The sequence below is a fragment of the Asparagus officinalis genome, chromosome 2 (genome assembly GCF_001876935.1).
Source record: "Asparagus officinalis chromosome 2, Aspof.V1, whole genome shotgun sequence".
Classification (NCBI taxonomy): Eukaryota; Viridiplantae; Streptophyta; class Magnoliopsida; order Asparagales; family Asparagaceae; genus Asparagus; species Asparagus officinalis.
The window spans coordinates 82,699,411-82,719,811 of record NC_033795.1 but is presented as its reverse complement, the minus strand read 5'-3'; the positions used below and the strand labels follow the sequence as shown (position 1 = coordinate 82,719,811).

Sequence of the window (20,401 nt, the reverse complement as noted above, 5' to 3'; positions counted from 1 at the left end):
AAATATCTTGAAAAGGAATAATAATTAATGATTAATTATCGTAATGGGAAATAGGTGTTATCTTTTAAATTTAAGATCATGTGAAGGATTTACTTAATTGAAAACCTAATTAATGCATTATTCTTAATCTTCTTTGCAAATCTAATTAATGCAAATACCGTTAACAGCAATGACTTGAGCTGAGATCTCAAATCTAGCATGGTTCGTAAAACATGCAGGAACCTTGAAAGGTAATAAGTCTGCGGAATATGTTCAGCAGATAACTGAGAACGGGATGGCAAGCCTGGAAAACAATAGGTGAAAATCTTCTGAAATGAAGACATCAAGGCCTATGAAGAGGAGCGGCAAACCCAAGAAAATAATTCTTTTGTTGTTTCCCTCTTTCCACTTTCGTGAAAACAACGTAGTTGTAGAATGAACAGGATTCAAAGGCAAGACCTCTTCCTAACTTGAAAAGGCTTTACTTCTACGGTATTGTTATATCAAGAACATAAATTTATGGTTGTAAGATGGCAATTGATGTGTACTCGGTCAGGATCAAAATCAGTAAAGACTGCCATTATCATTTCACAGATATGTAAAAGCACCTCACAAACATGCGCAACAGTGTAGCTCTATAATAGGGTTGGAAGGGGTATAATTTACTTAACAATTATAGTGTATGAGACTTTTCATGAAGAGAATTTGTTGGTGGTCACAACATGACTTTGTATAATACTCCTTTCCATATGCATAACTTCTGCTTCCTCTTGATGATTTGTTGTATGTCCAGAGAATGAACTTTTTCATTAAAAACAGAAAGGCCAATGAGAATATCAAATGGAAAAAGGTCAAAGAAGCAGAGAAGAATTCAGGAAAGTTTGACTAAAAGTTATGTAAATAAAAAAATTTGTTAGGACTGAAGGGGCAATTGCCAGGGATCCCATCCTTTTGTCACTGTACATAAATTTAATAAATGCACTTCCATACAGGCATGTGCATGCTTGTGCTTGAATATATTATGTCCATGTAGGGTTTATGGGCACGCGCTATGGCGTGGTTGTAGATGTATAGATAATATATACAAGCTATATGTATAATAAATTTTGCTACTTATTGTGGTAACATATAAAAATGTTTTCTACATAGTATCACTGAATCAGATGTTTAGAGAGAGAGAGAAAAGAGTAAGAACAAGAATAAGAGAAAAGAAAATGAAATGGGGGTTCAAGCTTGAGATAATTTACTGTGAGGCAAAGAGGAATACAGTAGGAAAAGATGAATAGGAAGACAAAGAAGAGAAAGGAAGGCACAGGAAAGCAAGAAGCCACAACAAAGATCATAGGGTAAGTTGATAACATATATCTACCCACTAATTAGCCTGCTACAACTATATGTCAGCATGCCATACTCAGAACAATAGCTTGTGAAAATAAACAAAGATTAGATACACAAGATAGCTCATGATCGTCATTTTTCAACTGCTTGGCCTGCAATGAACTAAAAAATGCAACATCTAAGGTTAATGTAGGAACCTAATTGGCACTAGACTAACCAGCTTCATTACTAGATATTGAACTATTGAATTAGACAATAGAAAAGAAAAAAATACTATTGGCATGGTAAATTAAGGGATATCTGTGAGATAGCTATGGAAGAACTGTAACTCTTTAAACTCAATTTAAATTTGCAAATATTGTACCTCTGTTAAGAACTGGAAGTATCAATTTTATCAGGCAATACATAACAAGCACAGATATAGGCAATGATAAAAGATCAGTTCAGTAAACATCGGTCTTAATATAAATTAGACTAAAATTTTATTAAAATAAATCAGGAAGCAACATACTGGATATGATCATATCTTGCAATTGTAGATTATTATGAAGATCACCTTTAATATCAAAGGGAGAGCGGATAGCTCAACAGGTGGAAGCTCCCGTAGTTCATTGTTAACTCCATGAAATGATTCATCTGCAAGTGTGACAAAAAACACTAAAATCCAATTTTGTAGATTCTCTGCAAGCTAAACTTAAGAAGTGCCAAAAAATGTAAGGGGTTTTATCTATTTATGAAATATACATCTGCAAACTACTAAATTGCAAAACTGTTTTGCAGAAGTTTCACACTTGAGAAATAGGGGAACATATGATAATTAGGTTTACTAGTATATGCCCAGAGAAAGAAGAGGCAAAAAGAAGACTGTTGCACAAGGTATCATGGCTAAGAATCTCAGTACCTGGCATTGTAGTAAAGAACCAATCAATGTGCATGAAAGTTGAGTACTTGACAATTGACAGCTCGACCCAACTACCAAATGGTGTTGACATGACAATATAACAAATTGATATGAACCAATAGTGGGTATTGTTTCCTATAAGCCAATGGCCAGAAATGGAGGGATCTAAACATACAACAATAAAATTTTCATACTGAAAAACTCAAGAGAAAAGCATGTGCGATGCCTGATGAACTGAAGACCAGGACAAAGACATCTACACAGCTCTAAGTGCAAAATACTTCCTACAACAACATTTCCATCCCTAGCAACCTAAGCTACGTGGATACAGGTAAGGGTGCGGCTGCAGGACACGGCAAATTTGTAAAAGGTAGGATACAGGGAGATGGGTACACATACATGTATATATAGTAATTTACATGAGAATCACAGTATTATTTTCTCATTACACGTGCTATGAAAAACAATACTACAACATTTATATGCTCCTTTTATAATATGTACAGATCTATAAATTAAAAATTTGCTGGTTTTTTAACTTGAAATCAAAATTACCATTTATAACCATTGTTCTGAATTGGGTAAGGGTTAAACTGAACCCAGCTTACGTCCAACGGGTTTCAAGAATTGCATGTGAAGAGTAGCATATACATCCAAGTATATGATGAGTGTTTTAAATTAGAACATGCATTATATAATTGAGTGCACATTTGAATAAGTGTATGCAAATGTCCAAGGGGCGTCCAATGATGTTTCGGTGTTGGGTACGGGTATGACACGGGTCAGGCTCCAATTAGAAGTATCCATGAACATAGCATCTGAAAATAAAGTGCAGGAGGCAATTACTAGGCCTCTGCAACTGCAAAAGTGTGGATATCATCTCCAAGATAAACAAAAAAAGCACAAATCAATGTAATATCATAATCTTATAATTAGCTAATCGTTTCCAATAAAAATGGGTTCAGCTATGGGGCACAGGATCCTTCAGAAAGATAGATGTCCATCAATCACCCTTGTGGGCAAAGAAAACATGTATGAAGGAGTTTTCCATCAGTCCTAGGCAGTTTAGATGGTGATAAGAGAACAAGCCCTCCAAAACCCTCCAAAGAAACTTACATTTTTTTTTTAATATAATTTAGTTATATATCTTGTGCATATAGCTTCCAAGGAAATATTTGTCTGTAGAGGCTTTATGTCAGCGATTCTAAGTTCCTCAACGAAAACTCACCAAAACTCAAACCACGCCTTGACTGTTCACTGCCTTATTCAACTTTAAAAAGTAGGAATATGATATATTCCCCATTTAGAGACCTGATTTTAGAAAGGAATGGTTTTCGATTTTCAATAATGAGATGAACTTAAACTCATGATGAGTTGCAAGAAATCTGCAAACCATGTGATTTCCAACATATTTATGCTTAGCCTGCTTAGGAGTTGTAAATTCAAAAGCTTTATAGACCCGAATGGACAGTTAAAATAACATGTGGATAAACTGACGGGCAAAAAGAATGCTAACATGGTTAATCAGCAACGTATTAAGAAATAGGATATGAAGGAATTTAATGGTTGCTTCTAAGAAGGATAAAAGGAGGGGGACCAACAGAAATGATTTAGACATATACAACAAAAATCAATAAATAAGCCATTACGAAGGACTAATGGAACTACAATGAATCGAGCAAATAGGGCTTGGAGGTATGCCTATGTAAACTTAGATGTTTAGACAATTAATTTAACTATGTAGATAGGAATTAACAAAACTGAATAGAAGAGTAGTCGGTCCAAGAATTTAGGCTATAGAATTCTGTTGTTGTATTGCTTTGTATTGTATTGTTGTAAGATTGCAATAAGTGACCCAGATCACCCGCAGGACAACCCACTAATCAGTTATAAGCCACTCATCTATGTCACCTCAAGTCCCTTCCTCATTCATTCATATAATATGAGGATACGGGTGGCTAAGTACCACAGGAGGAAATTTTGTCCAACGCCGCCCTAGAAGGCTAGAACCTTCATGATAAAATGCAACATCTACATCATTCAAACTCATCTTCATACCCTAACATGTTCATAAATAAAGTTTTATGATGTTTAAATACCTCAAGCCCATGATTCAAATGGTTGCAAATAAATAGTTTTTCGATGATAGAACAAATGAACTACTATGGCCACAATAAAGTGGATGTAGGAATTTGGAGTTTTAGATGATGTGATACAGTCGTGTTCCATAAACATGAAACCTTTTCTTGCACTGTCCTCATCCTGATTCATCACAAACATGCATGCATAAACATAAACATAGAAATAAATGTGTATACCTGCACACACATTATAACTTGAATGTTATGCAGAGCGAGAAGAATGTGATTTATACCATCCCTCATGTGCTTCTAACTTAATTAATTATTTAAAAAGTACGCCAAATTTAGCCCACGGGAAAGACGAAGGCGCATATATGTAATGATACACTTTACAATTCATAGTGGACGAACTCATGGATGATGAACACTGTTTGACTTGATCTATATACTGTTTGTGTTTGAACGTGTATTTGTGCACGTATATGCATGCATACACATGCCTTCATAAACAATTACCGAGAGAGGAGCTGAGAGAGAAGTTGTGTATGTATTAGCTTCACTGATTTCATTCTCACTAACAAAAATAAGAGTATACAGACTACCAATGACGCATCCTACATATCCATATAAGAACTAAGTAGGTAAGTCTAGGTCCTAGGCACACATTTCAAACTGGCATCATCTACAGTTACTAAACATATGATCTCGTGTGTGTGTGTGAATGTGTGCGCGCTTTTGTGTGTGTGTGGGTGGGTGGGTGGGTGGGTATGGGTGTGTGATTTCACAATGAATGCAAGTGAGAGGTGTGGTGTCAATTTGATTAAAAAAGAAATCAAACTCCAGTATAACTAGAATGTATAACCGTTATGACCCAAGAACACTTCCATTCTATCTGGACAATGCTATTAAATATTTTGAAGCAATTTTCAAAGGGACTTATATCGTAATTTCTTCCTTTTTGAAATACAACACAATAATAATAAAAAGATATGCATACATTTACATCTGTAGGCAACTACCTAAGAAGTTGGCTTAAAATTAGACTATGAAATACCCAACGGATGATCAACATCGATTCCCTAGAGCAGTTATAAAAAAGGAGTTGCTATTGAAAATATCTATTTTAAAGCAGTATTTGTAATATTGAAAGTTCATTTGACTGCCACTTAAATAAATTTCTATAGGTAAGTTAGCCAAGAGATCACAATGAGAGTGTGGATCATCTATTGATATGGTCAATCATGAGATATTAGACCAACTTTTTGTCCTTAATTTATACACATGCACAAGCATCTTTAATAAATATGAAGTCAAAGAAAGAAGCGAAGTTGTCTACTCATATAATAGCATAGTTAACAATATTTTAGAAAGCACTAGGTGCTTCTACGCATCGGACCAAGAACCTAGACGGATACCTAGGTGACATGTACGCGTTTTAGCATCAAGAGCATTCTTTCTCGGAGATTCAAAATCCTATATTCGTTGTTTACCTAAGATGGGCTTGGATAAAGAGTTACAATCCAATCCGTTTAGACTTGGCTCATTTTCTTCATCTATCTTTATGCCTAAGCGAGCAAATGTACCAATTTTTGTCTTGATGTTGTCGGCATAAGTGGCGCATGCTCGTCTAGGCGCTCCTATGACCTAAGCGTTCATTCTAAGCATCGCTTTGGCCAAGATGGGCGCCCAGATTGCTCCAAAACATTGATAGTTAATATTCAAGAAAACCTTATTCAAGAAGAGATTCAACTATCAAACTGAAGGCATTAATGAACAAAGAAAAAGCAAAAGGACTACAATGATGTCTATGATTATCATATCTTACGACTAGGGGCAGATCTATATGTAAACTTAGCAGGGCTATTGCACCCTTATGAATATGAAAAATTACATTTTAAAGCCTTCCAAACTTACAATTTGCCATTCGTATTTTATAAATATATGCATCCCAACCATTATACAACCACTAATCATGTAGCCCATTTAAATTTTGATCCCATTTAAGTACGGGAATTTAGCTCATTTGTCAGAGAATGTAACAATTAGTTCAAATGAAATAACCCGTTGATTTGAATTTAGCCCATTACCAACCCAAAACCATTATTCTTCCATTAACCTCATCTCCATTTTTTATCCAATCCCAATACATTTGTGCCCTAGTTCTCCCAACCCTCCATCTCTGTCCAATCCCACTTTGTCTCCCCCGCCATGTCAGCAACATCAATAACTGCACCACGCAATATAATAGTTTTATAAGATTATATTTTTATTTTTGGGCAAAGAGATACTTAATTGTTCGCCCCTCTAGGAAAAATTTTCTGAATCCGCCACAACTACCTACTGAGAAATTTTGCTATATTCATGTTTTATGAGGATTTATGCCAAACGTGCATTCTGTCCATTATTTTTGTATTACAATTATCCTTCCATATCCATCATTGATATGTTTACATTTCATTGCAGCACACATTCGAAAAGATGCAAGAAACAAAGAGTTCATTATGGGTCATAGCAGATAAGTACCATTTGATTGCAAGGAACCCGCAGCTTCAATAGCTTCCATTGACGAAGAACGAGCAACATCAAGACCTACAAAAAAATTATCCATGATATATATTTACATGCAATAAATATACTATGCAAACAACTTGATACTTACTTCCAAGGGTATTAAAATGCAGGTTTCTCTGTACTCCACATATGTGATCCCTAGAAACAGCAATTAACAAAAAATAAAATTAATGGAGCACAAGTCAGAAAAAGAAGTTAAATGTACAGCTAACAATACCAAATGTAGGAGCATCCTGAGGCTTCTTGAAAGCTAAGGGCCAATTCAGTTGAAAGCTCTAGATCTCTCCAAGAGATGATTGTGTCTAGAAAGGTGACTAAATGTCAGCTGCTGAATATTAAAGTAACAAAAATAAAAAAAATTGAAACACAACAGATGCATCCACCTTCTTGCCTTCTGTAAATATCTTCTGAGGAAATGCGATGTACAAGTATGGCATCATTCTCTTCTTCATCAATGACAAGTAAACCAAGTTCCTCTGACCTCTGCAGAGAAATCCACTATAATAAAGATGTATTCTGATGGGAAAAAAAACTTTTCAAGAAAGATAGTACAAAAGCAAAATTGAATCCAGTAGTTTAAGCTTCTTCAGCAAAGGATGAAAACATGAGATGTTGTCTGCAAAGAACCATGACTTAAGATCGCATAGCAAGTAACAAGCATAATTTTCTTGAAAGTAAAAAAAAGGTGGAAATCTATCTGTAATCTCCAGAAGTGGACACAATGTAAATGCCACGCAAAGAACTGGCCCCTAGCATAGAAACCAATATAATGCAAGACATATTTGTGATAAGAAGGCTTGATCAAGGTTGATCCACATAAAAAAATGGTTAACTATTGCAACAGAATAAATATTTGCATGTTTTCATGATAAATGGTAAAAATGGAAGTTAAAAGTACATGATAAACAAAACAAAATCTACTCCAAATTTGGTTAAACAGAAAGGCTTAATTAGGAAAAAGAAATACTGTAGCCATGTTGCAGGTTGCAACTTGCGCTGGCTTTACTTGAACACGACCATCCCAAGCTTCTTATCAAGTATGTTTCGGTTAAGGCCTTTGCACAGATTAGAATGGTAAGAATTCATCGAATAGTAATAAGAGGAAATGTTGGAAGGAACCTCCAAATAATCAACGCTGACGTGCCCTGTTCCTTGGTCCTCCCATTTTCCATCTTCATTCAGACGGTAAACCTTAACACGCTGAAACATGCTTCAATTAGTCAGTTATTAACATATATGTACACCACAATATATAATACTAAATAAATGGTTATTCACAATTGGAAGAAAACAGTTGGGCACATTTGGATTTCACTGGGGGTAGGGGAAGTTAAAGGGGTACAGGGGAGAGAAGATAAGGGAAGGTAAGGGAATTCCCTTCCCCTAGGTTACACCCCAATTTGGAGAAGAACAAATTTTGTATTGTTGAGGGTGAACTTAGGGGAACTAGGGGAACACCGCATACTTTAAAAGCTACCCAAACAGGGCGAATGGTCTCCCCTACCTTCCCTTCTCTTCTACTCCCCTTAATCCCAACAGGGTCTCAAGTACAATTTTTTTAAATGGAACAAGAAGGAAAACACGAAATAGACTGGCATCCTTAATCGTATGGCAGCACCTGAATGGAAATTAAGCTGATTATATGATTGAACCTTAAATTTTGGAGAAAGAGGTGTCAGGTATATGTACATTAGACAATAATGCATTCACCCATATTAAACACAACTGCGCAAATGAACATCACAACAACATCAAAACATTAATCCCAAAGTTTGGGGTTTTCGACATTAATTCTTACCATTCATTTAACTCTGCTAAGGATCACGAGTCATCTATTTGGTAACTTCAAAACTACCACATCCTTTTTAATTGTGCCCGTCCTCGTTCACTTAGGGTTTCTTCTAGTTTTGATTGCTTTAACTACAACCCCATACTTCTTGTTATGAGCACACCTATTAACCTCTTTAACCACTATAGCGCATGGGCGAATTACCTCAATAGTATCTTCCCTTTCTAACCTCAATGTTGTGCATGCCCTCATATTGCTTGGTGGTTGTCTCATTCATCTTAATATTTGCATTATTTTAAGACTCATTTGGTACTTATATTTTTCTTAGAAACCCAAACTTCTGATTAAATAAGCACTAGATGTCCTATGGTCGTATGCTTGTACTGTATATTTTCCATTCAAATTCATACTGTGATTACATAGAACTCTGGCCGCACTGGTTAAAAGTTAACATGTATCTTAGATTCTTAATGATGACAGATAATGAAGTTCAAACAGTTAAGACTCAGCAACTCTGTATTATAACAATAATCCTGAGTTAAATGATAAAGGATGGCATTCAGATATTTCTCAATTGAAGGTTGTATGTTTATAGCCTCTATCACAATATCACACTGAAATTCATCATGGATTAACCACTAATGAATAACAAGGTAATTAGTGAGGGAAAACTAAAAGAAAGAGTAGATTAAAAGGTTAGAGATATTGAGGTCCTTTTTACCATTTACCGAATGCTTTTGCAAGCCTTTCCGCATAAAAGAAAACATGTCAAGATGATGAAACTTGTGGTGCATAAGTTAGAAAATCATGTGGTATGATTTGAAGAACAATGCCCATATCTGAACAATGACTGTTTCTTCTGTTTATCATTATTGCGCCATTAAATGTCTAAACTTCTATCCACGGTGTCATCTATCCAAAAAGTTTAAACAAATTCTTAATGCCCAAACATTCTTCTACGGCATTAGGGTTCAAGTTTACATAAGATTTTCTGAGTTGCCTTTTGCTGTGACTGCTCTCGCTTCCTGACACTCTTACAACTACTATACAGGGCAAATTTCAGCTTGAGGAAAGCTCAGTTAGCATCATTTGGACCTGACCCTTATAATCCTAGCGGATGTTTAAATAAGCAAAAACATAGCATCATTCTACTTCCAGCATCTAACGATTTGACGCCGCAGGCAATATTATTAAAATCTAGGGCAAAGAAAGAAATCGCAAGTTGCCTAAATTGACTGTAAAGGAAAAACCCAAAATCCAAGCAAACGAATTCACCGCTACGAACAGCATTAAAACAGCACCATAAACAGCTCACAGCTAAAAAGAACAGGAAAAGGCGAAAAGGTTTTGACTCTAGGGCATCGGGCAGCACCAATCAAACGCCACAGAAATCGAGAAACCCAACCCCCGCAACCCTAGAGGTCACCAACCTGCATGGAATTCGAAGAATTCGAGAGCTTCCCCTGCGCGCCCATCGCCAGAGCTACGAATCGAAAGGAAATCGAGGATTCTAGGGCGCAATAGAGGGGATGAAAGAAGAGGGCTTTTTCTTCTCAGTGGGAAACCCTAGCTGCCATTAACGTCGTCCAATTGAGCTCAAACCCTACACCCCCCTTCTCTCTCTCTCTCTCTCTCCGCGCTTTGTTTCTCTCTCCTGGATTTTTTTTTTTCCCTTTCCTCTCTTCTTCGTTTCTCGCTCTAAAGTTCTCTCTCTCTTCGCGATTTTGAGAGCCCTTATTCGCGTAGAAATACGACGGAATGTTAGGGGCTGCGGGGCCCGCATAATTCGCACTCGGGACTCGCCAGGATATTACGGAAATACCCTTCAAACCGGTGTACCCGTACGAGTATGGAATACAGTAGGCTCGTCTTGAAAATGCGGAGGTTAGAGAGATAGCGGTGGTGATGTTCGCCTGTGCCGGTTTTCTCAGGCACCATGCCTCGCCGTTAACGTATATTTGAATAGCCCGCCCCTAAATTTAGTCGTCGTCATCTCGTGCTTATCATTCCCTACGGATACGCAAGTACGTGATATTCGAAGGTATCTGGGGTATTTTTTTTTTTTTCATATATGCACCCCCTCGTCGTGCGTGAGGATTTCCGTATGATATGAAGTACAGGGGTTGGATTTTTAGTCAATTGAATTGTTGATTCCGTTTGCGATATGGTTTTATGTCTAGAGGATTTGGACCTGCTAAGTCACTCCTTACGTTACTAGAGGACGGCCTGTTTTGGAAATAATGTTTTTCTTTACTGTGTTATACTGTTAGGTTTATGACATGAAGAATATCATTGGGCATGTGGTTCATGACATGATTGGCATGGGAATCATTAGATCAATTTATGATCTTTTTTCCACTTCCTCATGTAGTCTTCCTAAAAGAATATAATTGGTCACATGAAATTTCACATCGATCATAGGACTCTTCTAAGTCTAGCGTTGATTCTTTTATTAAAAATATTCTCCATTAGTTGTATGCGTCAATATATTTCCTAAATTGAATACCTTTTCATGCTATCATAAAATCTGAATGGCTCATTAAGGTACTACAAGGATGCACTTGAGATTCGTATTATTAATAATGGCATTTTCGGGCTCTTGACCTCTACACATCAATTAACGACAAATAAGCTTTTTCACAGTATTCGAGGCGTTTTATTCTGGTCAACTTTTAAGAATTTATTGATTTATAGATATTTCACGAAACAACAAATTGTCACGTGCTATGGTTCTTATCACCTAGATAAAAATCTTTCATATCTAAGCCCTCCGCGTGTTATTCGTTAAAACACAAATGAGCAACGTGGTGGGTAGTAAGAAGATAATCGCTACCTGACTTGGTATGTAAAGCCAATGAAAAATTGACGAGGGATCTTCAGCTTTGGTGGGAATCCATTTAAATTACAAAAGGGTTCATCCTTTGGCCCCCGAATTACATAATGTTTATATTAGACAAAATGAACAAATTCTCCTTAAAATATTGATAAACTCTCAACTTCTCTCTTAATATCTAATCACTTATATTATGCATACAACCTAGAATTTGCAAATTGGGTTAGCCAAAGCACTTTACGATGCCATGTTATATCGGTCAACCATGTATGCACTTTAACCCCTTAAAGTGTGGGACATTCATATTCAGTCATGGCCAATGGACCTGACCTCTAAGGCTGAGTATAACGATTTGGGTCGATGATAACCAATATGTCAGTTATCATGTCTTATATCAATCAGGCCCAGTTCCTATGGCGGACTACCTAATTAGAGACAACCTTATCCTCAACATCCCATGTTGGGAGATATCAGTCAGATACCCAATTTCTCTAATAACTTGCTTCTATAGCTGGTCAATCTACATAAATGTTAGTTGTATCATCCAACCCAATGAGGAACTATATCACTTGTTGTCAAAGTAAATACATGTAGACCAATTAACTACTTCAAAGGTCAAGTATACACCGCACCAACCTCGGGCATGAGGATGGTGACACGTGTAGAGACTGATATGCCCTACGCATTTAGTATACATATCCTCGTACCTAAGGTAAAACAATATTAAACTTTGACCTAGGCTCATGACCGCTAGCTTGGGTTAAGGGTCATCTTTCTCTAAAAATCCTAGTCTATTTACTTTCAACTTACGATCTTTTATTAAGGATCCAACTTGGGCATCTCAGAGGGATATTGGTGGACAACTCACCATCGTCAATCTGATGTTTTTCTGTGATCTCAGTTCATGCCAAGCAGACTCAAGTACACCCATATGCAAAGACCTACTTCTATCACCAAAGTTGACCGAAGGGCCCTCTACGATAGAGTCCATCTCACGGACTCAATTCTATAAATCGATTTCAAGCATCAACAACCTATTTTCCCCACTAATCTATGTGTGTGTGGCCAATATTGTCATTTTCATAACCCACAATCAAGGGCTTAATAGACTGATGATATAAGAGTGTTATTTTGAACTAGGTTTTACGCACATGCAATGCATGTGTTTACATATTGTGATTTAGTATTTTATTTATTTATTTCTTTACTAAATGTTGTTATTCGATTCCACTTTGATTGTTTTGCTCAGTTACATTTCTAAACTTTAGCATTATAATTATTTATTTTATTTGATATTTGTTTGAATGAGCTACATAAAATTTAAGTTTTCATGTTGATAATTAAATTGACAAAAAACAAATGTAATCCAAAGACAGTTTGAATATTTGTATTATTTGCACCGACATGAAACCAAACTTGACTTGAAAAAGTATAGTGTTGCGAAAGTGAAAAACAAATGGAAAAATGTTATTATAAAAGAAATACGAACAGTTAAAGCCAATAAGCCAAGATGATTGAGTAAAAGTGGGCTAGAACGAAATTAAAGAGAACATGAAGTTTGTTCCTAATCATTGGTAGACTTCATAAAAAATCATAAGCTAAAATTAATGCTACCTCTACTATACTTTTATATGATAAAAGATCATCATAAATATATAAAAATACTTAAAAAGTTCATAAAAATCCCTTCTAAAGATTCATAATTTTACTCAAAAAATTAAAATATTCTATAAAATATTTCAAAAATAGATATTTTATTCATTCTATTTTATTTTTTTAGTCAAAATCAACCCTTCTCCACATTTATCTTTTTTCTAAAAAATTCTAGAGCAGTGTCATCATCGTCTACCTCGATTATGATGTTTGTAAGAAAAATTGTAAGAAAATTAAGAAATCAATTAGTATAAATCTTCCTAACTTACGAAAAGAATGAATTTAATCTCTCAAAGTAATCTCTCTCTAACTGATTTAGCAAAAGAAATTATAATTTTCTTATCGGTTTCTCAATTTACAAAAGAGAGAAGAATCAACAAAGATCATTCCCTTTGTTTAATACTAGGTTCTTCTTAGTGGCGGTGGGAGTTTGAATTTTGTATCCCGTTGACGATCCAAACACTTCGCTTCGTGGAATGTTGATCTTCGCTTCTGACTTTACGCCGAGAAGAACTTGTTAAACAAGTTTTGAACTCTGGCCGAGTTAGGAACTTTAAAAAAAAAGTTAAAATCTAGTTGAGTTAGAAACTCTTAAAAATAGTTAATTTTGACAAAGGAGATTAATCCCTTTAAGCCGAAAAGAGCCGATCTCTTGATCTTTAAAATTCAATATAGAATTCAAGAGTCAATTCCAACCCCTCAAAACTCCAACCCTTTTTTAGCTGTAAAACCAGGTATTTATAGCTTTTAAGGGGTATAGCTGACCCCTTAATTTGCTCTATAATAGGGGTTTAATCGCCCCATTAAGTGGAAAACGGTTTTGAACCGTTCAAATTGTAATTGAAACAGTCAAACGTGAGAATCACGTTCTAGAGCGACCCTCACATTTAGCCTATGAAACACAGGGGGTGAGCCTCACGTTTTGAAGTTGGAACGCGAAGGTGGACTCTCACGTTTTGCTTTGAAAAGATCGTTAATTGTAATCTACTTTTCAAGTTCTGCTTTTTGAAGTATGAGAGCCGTTGAATTATAACTCTCGTTTGTAGTCGTAAAAGTCATCAGGTTATAACTTTCATCATTAGTGCTTTATGAGGATCGACTATTTGCAGTAATTTTTAAACAATCTACAGAACCCCCTCCAAAGTTTTCAAAAGTTCGCGGTTGATTAGAAGGAATTTTCAAAATAATTTGGATCTCAATTTAGTTTGATCTTGAAACAGTGTACTACTGATTCCTTATCATAAAGGGGTTGCTCACTGCATCCGTCTCGAAGGCACCATGAATTTGGTTCCAGAGGTTTGCCACGCAAGATCTGTGTTGTGTCTTCGCAAATGCGAGGGTTGCGTTTGGCCTTTGGAACGCGGGGGTGACCCAAGCATATTGCTTTTGAAATGCGGTGGTGATCCTCACGTTTGTTTTTTAAACGCAGGGGTGACCCTCGCGTTTGTTTTTGAAATGCAGGGGTGAACCTCGTGTATGCAGTTAGAAACGTGGGGGTGGCCCTCATGTTTTGCGTTTGGAATGCGAGAGTGACCATCGCGTTTACGCTGAAGTCAAACTGACTTAGTGAACGCGAGGATCGCGTTTTGGGCGGGATTCTTGCCTAGAATCTCATGCAAATCCTAACGGCCTAGCTGTCCATAAATAGACCCAGAGGTCAAATGAGGGTCAAATCGACTATTTTCTTCAACGAATGAACTCGTTTAATCTCCGACAACTTCTATTCACCATCGGCGACGACATCAATGGCACCTCCAAAACGTGCTTCTAAATCTAAGAAAGTCCCTGAAGCGATTTCAAGTGCGTCATCGGCCGAGGCCATCGGCGCTCCTGTCGCTGACACTCCGCTTATTAGCGGTAAGTAAAGTCGTTTGTCGACGAAGACTCAAACTTGTTCAACAAGTTTCATATTCAACGCGAGGCTCGCGTTTTGCCTTTGAAACGCGAGGGTGAACCCTCACGTTTTGTTTTCAAAATGCGGGGGTGGCCCTCACGTTTTGCTTTCAAAATGCGGTAAGTAAAGCCGTCTTGTTTTCAAAATGCGGAGGTGACCCTCACGTTTTGCTTTTGAAACGCAAGGGTGACCCTCGTGTTTTGCTTTTAAAAATACGGGTGTGACCCTCGCGTTTTGCTCTTGAGATGCGGGGGTGGCCCTCGCATTTTTCTCTTGAGACATGAGAGTGACCCTCATGTTTTTGACTAAGTCTTTTCGACTTTTTTTAACTCATCTGCTTTTCAGATACTAACTGTTATCTTTTTCTATGCAGTGTGCTACTCCAACGAGCATTGATTCCTCTTATTGATTCTTTTTCTAGATAAGTTATACGTATCTCTAGTGATAAATGGAGTTTTGAAAATAAAAAAATAAAAATAAAGAAACCCATGGATCACCCGTTAACCCAAGTAAAACAAATTAAAAATTAATCATAATAAATTGTCTTTAACGACGTGATAAAAAGCCTCATAAGCGAGGATCTAGAGCCTATTCATCATTGGGCACGTAATCACTGATCCCTAATCCTAGTGGGCATGTGATTCCTAATCCTGATCGTATTTCCTATGTTTAATCATTAGAGAACTCGGAACCTCACTTCTCCTCTTTGTACATTAACTGCTCTCTCTCTCTCCCCCCCTCTCTATGGTTCATCATGTCGCGGTCCGACATTATCCGACTCCTCATCGGTGATGTTGCCTTCGTTGTTATGTTTTTCACCTTGTTCATCCTCGTAGAGTGGTGCGTAAAACGCAGACACCGTCAGCATAATAATTCTTCCACTGTTACCTCCCCTTCTTCTCCTTCTCCTACAGCTATTGATGCTCGTATTGCTTCTGTCATCGTTGAGATCGAGTAGTACTTGAAGAATATACGGGAACTTGGCGGGGCGATCGTTGTCGAGGAGGGCGAGGGAGATAAATCTGCGGATGGCTGTGCGATTTGTTTGGAGGAGTTGAAGGCCAAAGAGAGGGCCAGAGTGTTGCTCAATTGCGCTCATATGTTTCATATCGACTATATCGACTAGTGGACGTTACAGTCATCCTGTCCGCTTTGTCGCCGCCAAATTTTTTCCTACCATTGAGCCTTCACACTCAGGGGGAGGGCTAAATTTTTGAAGGCTTAATTAATAGCGAATAGAAACCCCTTGAAGTATTACCCAGTTGTGAAGAGACCCGCATGTAGTTCTATTTGTTGCCAATAGTCCTCCTACGATTCTACTTGTTGCGATTATACCTTATGTAGTTGTTGTTGACCTAAGTGCGAATGTTTCCCCTCAGTGGACTTTTTCGATACCTTAAATATGTTTTCAAATTCTTTGTGTTTAATTTTTTTTGGCATGCGCTCAGAGTTTCAATGCTTGAGATGTGTACAACTGAAAAAGGATTTATAAAGACCAAAGGAGGAAAATCATGGAAGAAAGTTGATAGCTCTACATATTGAAGCTTATATGACTCACCGATTGCTAGAGCAGTTATAATATGCCCTTGTACATTCAATATATATAATAATAATATTTTTAAATATTGATAAAAATATTATTGTTGCACATATCGTTTGGATATCTTCTATATAATTGTTTATTCTTAGAACTTTTTTTGTTAGATAGTGCACCGTGAATTGTAGTGGTGAAGCCAGAAGTTTTATCCACTAATGCCACTCTGATACCTAAGTCAAATTCTTGATCGAGATCTTTATAGTGGTGTTGATAATAATCTTATATCTACTCTTCATTCTTATGAATGTGGTTCTCCTGAATTACAACCTGATTGAATAGACTTATAAAAACCATACCCTGAAATCTACTCAAAACTAGTCATTTTACTCTCCACAACAAATAACACCTAGCCTAACTAGTCTCAGTCCTTAATTATCATCAGCTTGAGAAAGTCGTAAAAACAAGTTTGAAACAAACTACAAAAAATAATTTAATCATAAAGAAAGATCTTACAGACCTTTTGATTAGCAAACTATTCTTCAAAAGATTGAAGCAAAACTCAATGAGGAATAACGTAGATAATGAATCCAAGGGAAGCTCTCCTAGCTAAGGCGATCCGAAGATGTTGAGTGTGGCGAGAAAGAGTTTGTTGATTCAAATCTCCAATACAAACTTCTTCTTATAATCCCTAGAAAATGTCCATTCTACTTCTCTCCAAAAAACTCTCTCTATTTCATACCCTAGAATCCTACCTAAAAAAAATATCTCTTTCAATCTTATATAGCCTCTAATAAATATCCATATCATAGTGGGAGTTAGAGATGAAAGTGATCAATGAACGACTGTGATTAACTCTTTAGATCTGCCAAAAGTTATTTCACCATCGACAATTGCTTAAAACCATCGATGGGTTGTAAATCATCGATGATTTATTTTTGAATTTCTGAAAATCTGCAATTGGCCATTGTACACTATCGATGATGTGGTGACAATCGATGGGTCGCTTTAGACTGTCGATGGTTCAAGATTAACTTTCTCGAATTATACGACTGTTCATTGTACTTCATTGATGATTGTCTTGACTATTAATGGGTCCTCAATGACCATTGATGGTTAATAGGTTGAAATCATTTTAAATGTTTTTTTGTGTGTCATTTCGCCACATGGTAACCTTCGTATATCCGATTTTACATGTAGTATATGATATATCTTCTATACTATACTACTTATAAAAGAGAATACCCATGTCAAAACTTTTGATTTCCTTGTTTACCCCCTCAATTTTTTATAACTCAAAATTATACCATTAATTATAAAATTAATGATCCATAACCTCTCATTAACTATGCACCTTTTCATTTTCTCAAATTATTTGGTTATTCACTAGAATATATTAATAATTTATAATGATAACAAAATTCATGAACATATGATAATTTATTATAAATAATTATTAATTATATAAAATAGTAAACGCCATTCATTTAATAAATTATTGCACATAATTATAACTATTAATAATAGTATAAATATGGGTTATTTATTTATGTTGTAAAGAATATTACCTTGTTCGATAATTAATATCATCTTAGTAATAAAAATTTGGATTTTATAAGTTAAAAATACTTTTATTTTAGAAAATTAATGTATATAAAAAATTTGGATCCTTTAAAGTTATGAGACATATATTTTTCTCTTATTTTCTTCAAAATATTTGGCCACTCGCTAGAATATTCTAATAATTTATAATGATAACAAAATTAATAAAGTGCAATAAAATATTGGATCTTTGCAATTTATGAGTCATGCACTTTTTGTTGGAAAGTAAATGTCTCATATATTTCAAGAATCCAATATTTTTATATAAAATATTTTTTCTAAATAATAGTATTTTTAATTTATACCATCCAATTTTTTATTACTAAGATGATATTAATTATTAAACAATGTAATATTCTTTATAACATAATGTCATATAATATTAAAAATTATTTCCATTATTTAATAGATATTGTAATAAAATATGTACATGACATAAATATTTAATAATTTAAATGGTTTAATTATATCAATAGTGTTACTTAAACTAATGATTACATTATTATTTAATAATTATACTCCTAAATAATTGTTTAATAGTATAATAAAAAAAATAAATAACTATTAAATGTATGTTAATAATATTATAAGTACTAATATTAGTATAAGTTAAAGAAAATTTAATCATAGTGCAATAAAATATTTTTTAATGGTTATATATAATTTATTAAATAATATAATATTAAATACAACAACATATCCACGTGCAAAGCACGTGCATTATACTAGTCATATTAAACAATCATTAGTACCGAATTAGAGTCTGTTATTACTCAAACAAGAGATATTGTATGAAATACGTTCTAACATTATTCACTAAGACACAAATTTGCAATGTGATGGGTAATAAGTAGGCATTTGCTATCTAGCTTGGCATACACTAAAGTAAATAAAACGTTGACCGTAATCCTAGATTTGGTGGGAATCCATTAAAATTATTAAAAGGTACATCCTTCAACCCTTAGCGAAATTACATAATCTCATTTCTCGTTTCAATTATTGATTAATTCTCAATTTCTTTCTTAAAGTATCTGTTTGTCTATTTCCAGTTAATCCGTGTACGTGTGCAATACAGTCATTTTCTTAGCCTATAGTCAAATACTTAGGGGCTGTTTGGTTCGCTATTATAAGGGGTGGAAAACTCAGAAAACCCCTCCACGTCAGTTTTTTTCTATTATAAGGGGTGGAAAACTCAGAAAACCCCTCCACGTCAGTTTTTTTGTTTCCGTCCATTTCTTTGTACCGCTTTGGTTCGCTCGGATGGAAGAGGTCAGTTTTTTTGTTTCCGTCCATTTCTTTGTACCGCTTTGGTTCGCTCGGATGGAAGAGGAAAAACTCTGCTGAAATCGCCGTCAACTCAGATTTTTTCCCTCTCCGATTTCCTTCCCCAACCGAGTGAAATTGATGAAAACTCCGCCACGTCAGATTTTTTTTTTTCCTTCTTTGCTTTGTTTACAAAAGTTTTCCTTTTTTTCTATGCGAACCAAACACAAGAAAAATAAATACATTGGTTTCTCACTATTTTTTATGTGCGAACCAAAGCAAAACAATCTATTTCTTGGAAAAGTTTGGAAAACTCAAAACTTATATTTCTTTACATGGAATTGCATTTCCCTATATCAAGGAAACGAACCAAACAGCCCCTTAACAGATTGATGACGTACCTGTATTATTTGTATTTATTGTGTTTTCTACAGTAAAATCAAATGATTTTTCAATTCTAAAGAATAAAAAAGGTAAAAAGGGTTGGCAGGAAAGCTGTATGGAATTTTTTAGGTTAGGAGGGAAACAGGAAAATTGATAAAATATGGTGAACAAAAATGCAAAGCAACACTATCATACCATTAATTGTCATGCCATTGATCTGTTAAACAAACAACATCATGTATGGAACCACTCCATTTTGTGTAGTTGTATACTTGTGAAGAGTGCACCGTCATTATGGCACCTTGTTTTCTTACCATAGACTTTCTTCAATTGCGTTTGATACCGCAAATTAATTTCCAAAAAATAGGCACAATAAGCACTCTTTAAAAAAGAAAATCCAAGAAACACACATAATAAGCAACTTTGTTTTATGCTGATACTTTCATCTTTCGAGTTTAGATCCTACAACTGTAACCACCTCAGTTGTAGAGAATACCTACAATTAGTTATGTGGATTAATGCTATTCGTTTTAGTTGGCCCAATAATAAAAATTTTAATATAATTTAGATAAAAAAATA

At 35.4% G+C, this 20,401-nt stretch overlaps 1 protein-coding gene across 2 annotated transcripts in view; it reads right to left on the bottom strand.

Annotated features, from left to right (window-relative positions):
* LOC109831881 (serine/threonine-protein phosphatase 4 regulatory subunit 3B) overlaps positions 1-10,364 on the bottom strand; it is a 50,629-nt gene extending 40,265 nt beyond the window's left edge. For both annotated transcript variants that reach the window (XM_020399349.1, XM_020399350.1), the window contains exons 1-7: positions 10,090-10,364; positions 7,990-8,070; positions 7,254-7,353; positions 7,088-7,172; positions 6,959-7,008; positions 6,823-6,888; positions 1,874-1,953 (exon numbers count right to left, since the gene is read on the bottom strand). In XM_020399349.1, coding sequence (XP_020254938.1) covers positions 1,874-1,953; positions 6,823-6,888; positions 6,959-7,008; positions 7,088-7,172; positions 7,254-7,353; positions 7,990-8,070; positions 10,090-10,134 — 507 coding nt within the window. In that variant the 5' untranslated portion in view covers positions 10,135-10,364. The remainder of the gene's footprint in view (positions 1-1,873; positions 1,954-6,822; positions 6,889-6,958; positions 7,009-7,087; positions 7,173-7,253; positions 7,354-7,989; positions 8,071-10,089) is intronic.